This window comes from Buceros rhinoceros, unplaced genomic scaffold (genome assembly GCF_000710305.1).
Source record: "Buceros rhinoceros silvestris isolate BGI_N320 unplaced genomic scaffold, ASM71030v1 scaffold46405, whole genome shotgun sequence".
Classification (NCBI taxonomy): domain Eukaryota; kingdom Metazoa; phylum Chordata; class Aves; order Bucerotiformes; family Bucerotidae; genus Buceros; species Buceros rhinoceros.
The window spans coordinates 1-814 of record NW_010415549.1 but is presented as its reverse complement, the minus strand read 5'-3'; the positions used below and the strand labels follow the sequence as shown (position 1 = coordinate 814).

At 39.3% G+C, this 814-nt stretch overlaps 1 protein-coding gene across 1 annotated transcript in view; it reads left to right on the top strand.

Annotated features, from left to right (window-relative positions):
* LOC104494575 (probable global transcription activator SNF2L2) overlaps window positions 1-568 on the top strand; it is a gene marked incomplete at its 5' end in the record, with an annotated part of 16,425 nt that extends 15,857 nt beyond the window's left edge. Inside the window, one exon of the mRNA XM_010137432.1 lies at window positions 476-568. Within this exon, the coding sequence (XP_010135734.1) occupies window positions 476-568 (93 nt within the window). The remainder of the gene's footprint in view (window positions 1-475) is intronic.
* Window positions 569-814: the final 246 nt, after the last annotated feature.

Genomic DNA, 814 nt, shown 5'->3' with positions numbered 1-814 from the left:
GGGAAAGAGGGATTCAGCAGGGGTTTTTTTTTCAGTATAATGACATGTTTCATTTAACCAGGACTTTTTCCCTTGCTTTGACAGCAAGGACCTTATAATCCAGAATGGTATTTCTGAGGGAGTACTGTAGAGCAGCAGCAGAACGGAAATACATATGTTTTAACTGAAGCACTAACTGTGCTTCTGACCCAGGAAAACCACAACACAATATTTCCTGGTTGCATATTTGCTCATTTCCTCACTCTCCCTTTATGAAGGTGGTAGTAAGTCCAAATTGTCTCTCTAATTATGTCTATTTTGCGTTACTTCTGAATCACTGAATAGTTAATTCATTTTGAATGAACACTAGTTTCATTTTGAGTGTTTCACACGTGTCTTGACAGAAGGACAGTGTCTTAACACTGACATGATGGAGTCTGTTGCTTCAAGTTGTTTGTAGCTTCTTTCTAATATCTTTATCCATCTGTGTAACCAGGAGGAAGATGAAGTTCCTGATGATGAGACTCTGAATCAGATGATTGCTCGACGTGAGGAGGAGTTTGATCTTTTTATGGTAAGGATGATATGATCATAAGTAGAATATCTTCTGCAGTGTTTTTAACAAAGGCCTTAACATTTTGACATTCAGATTATGAAAAAGAGGGAATAGCCTGCAAGTAAATAAAGCTTATCTGAGGGAAGAACAGTAAATACAGAGTTCCTCACGTGACAAAAGGACTTCAGTTATCCTTGCATATGGTATAGTGGGACAGTGCCAATCTGGAGGAAGAGTCTGGCATGACCTGAGTGTTACGGGTTGAGGGTCCGAGGTATC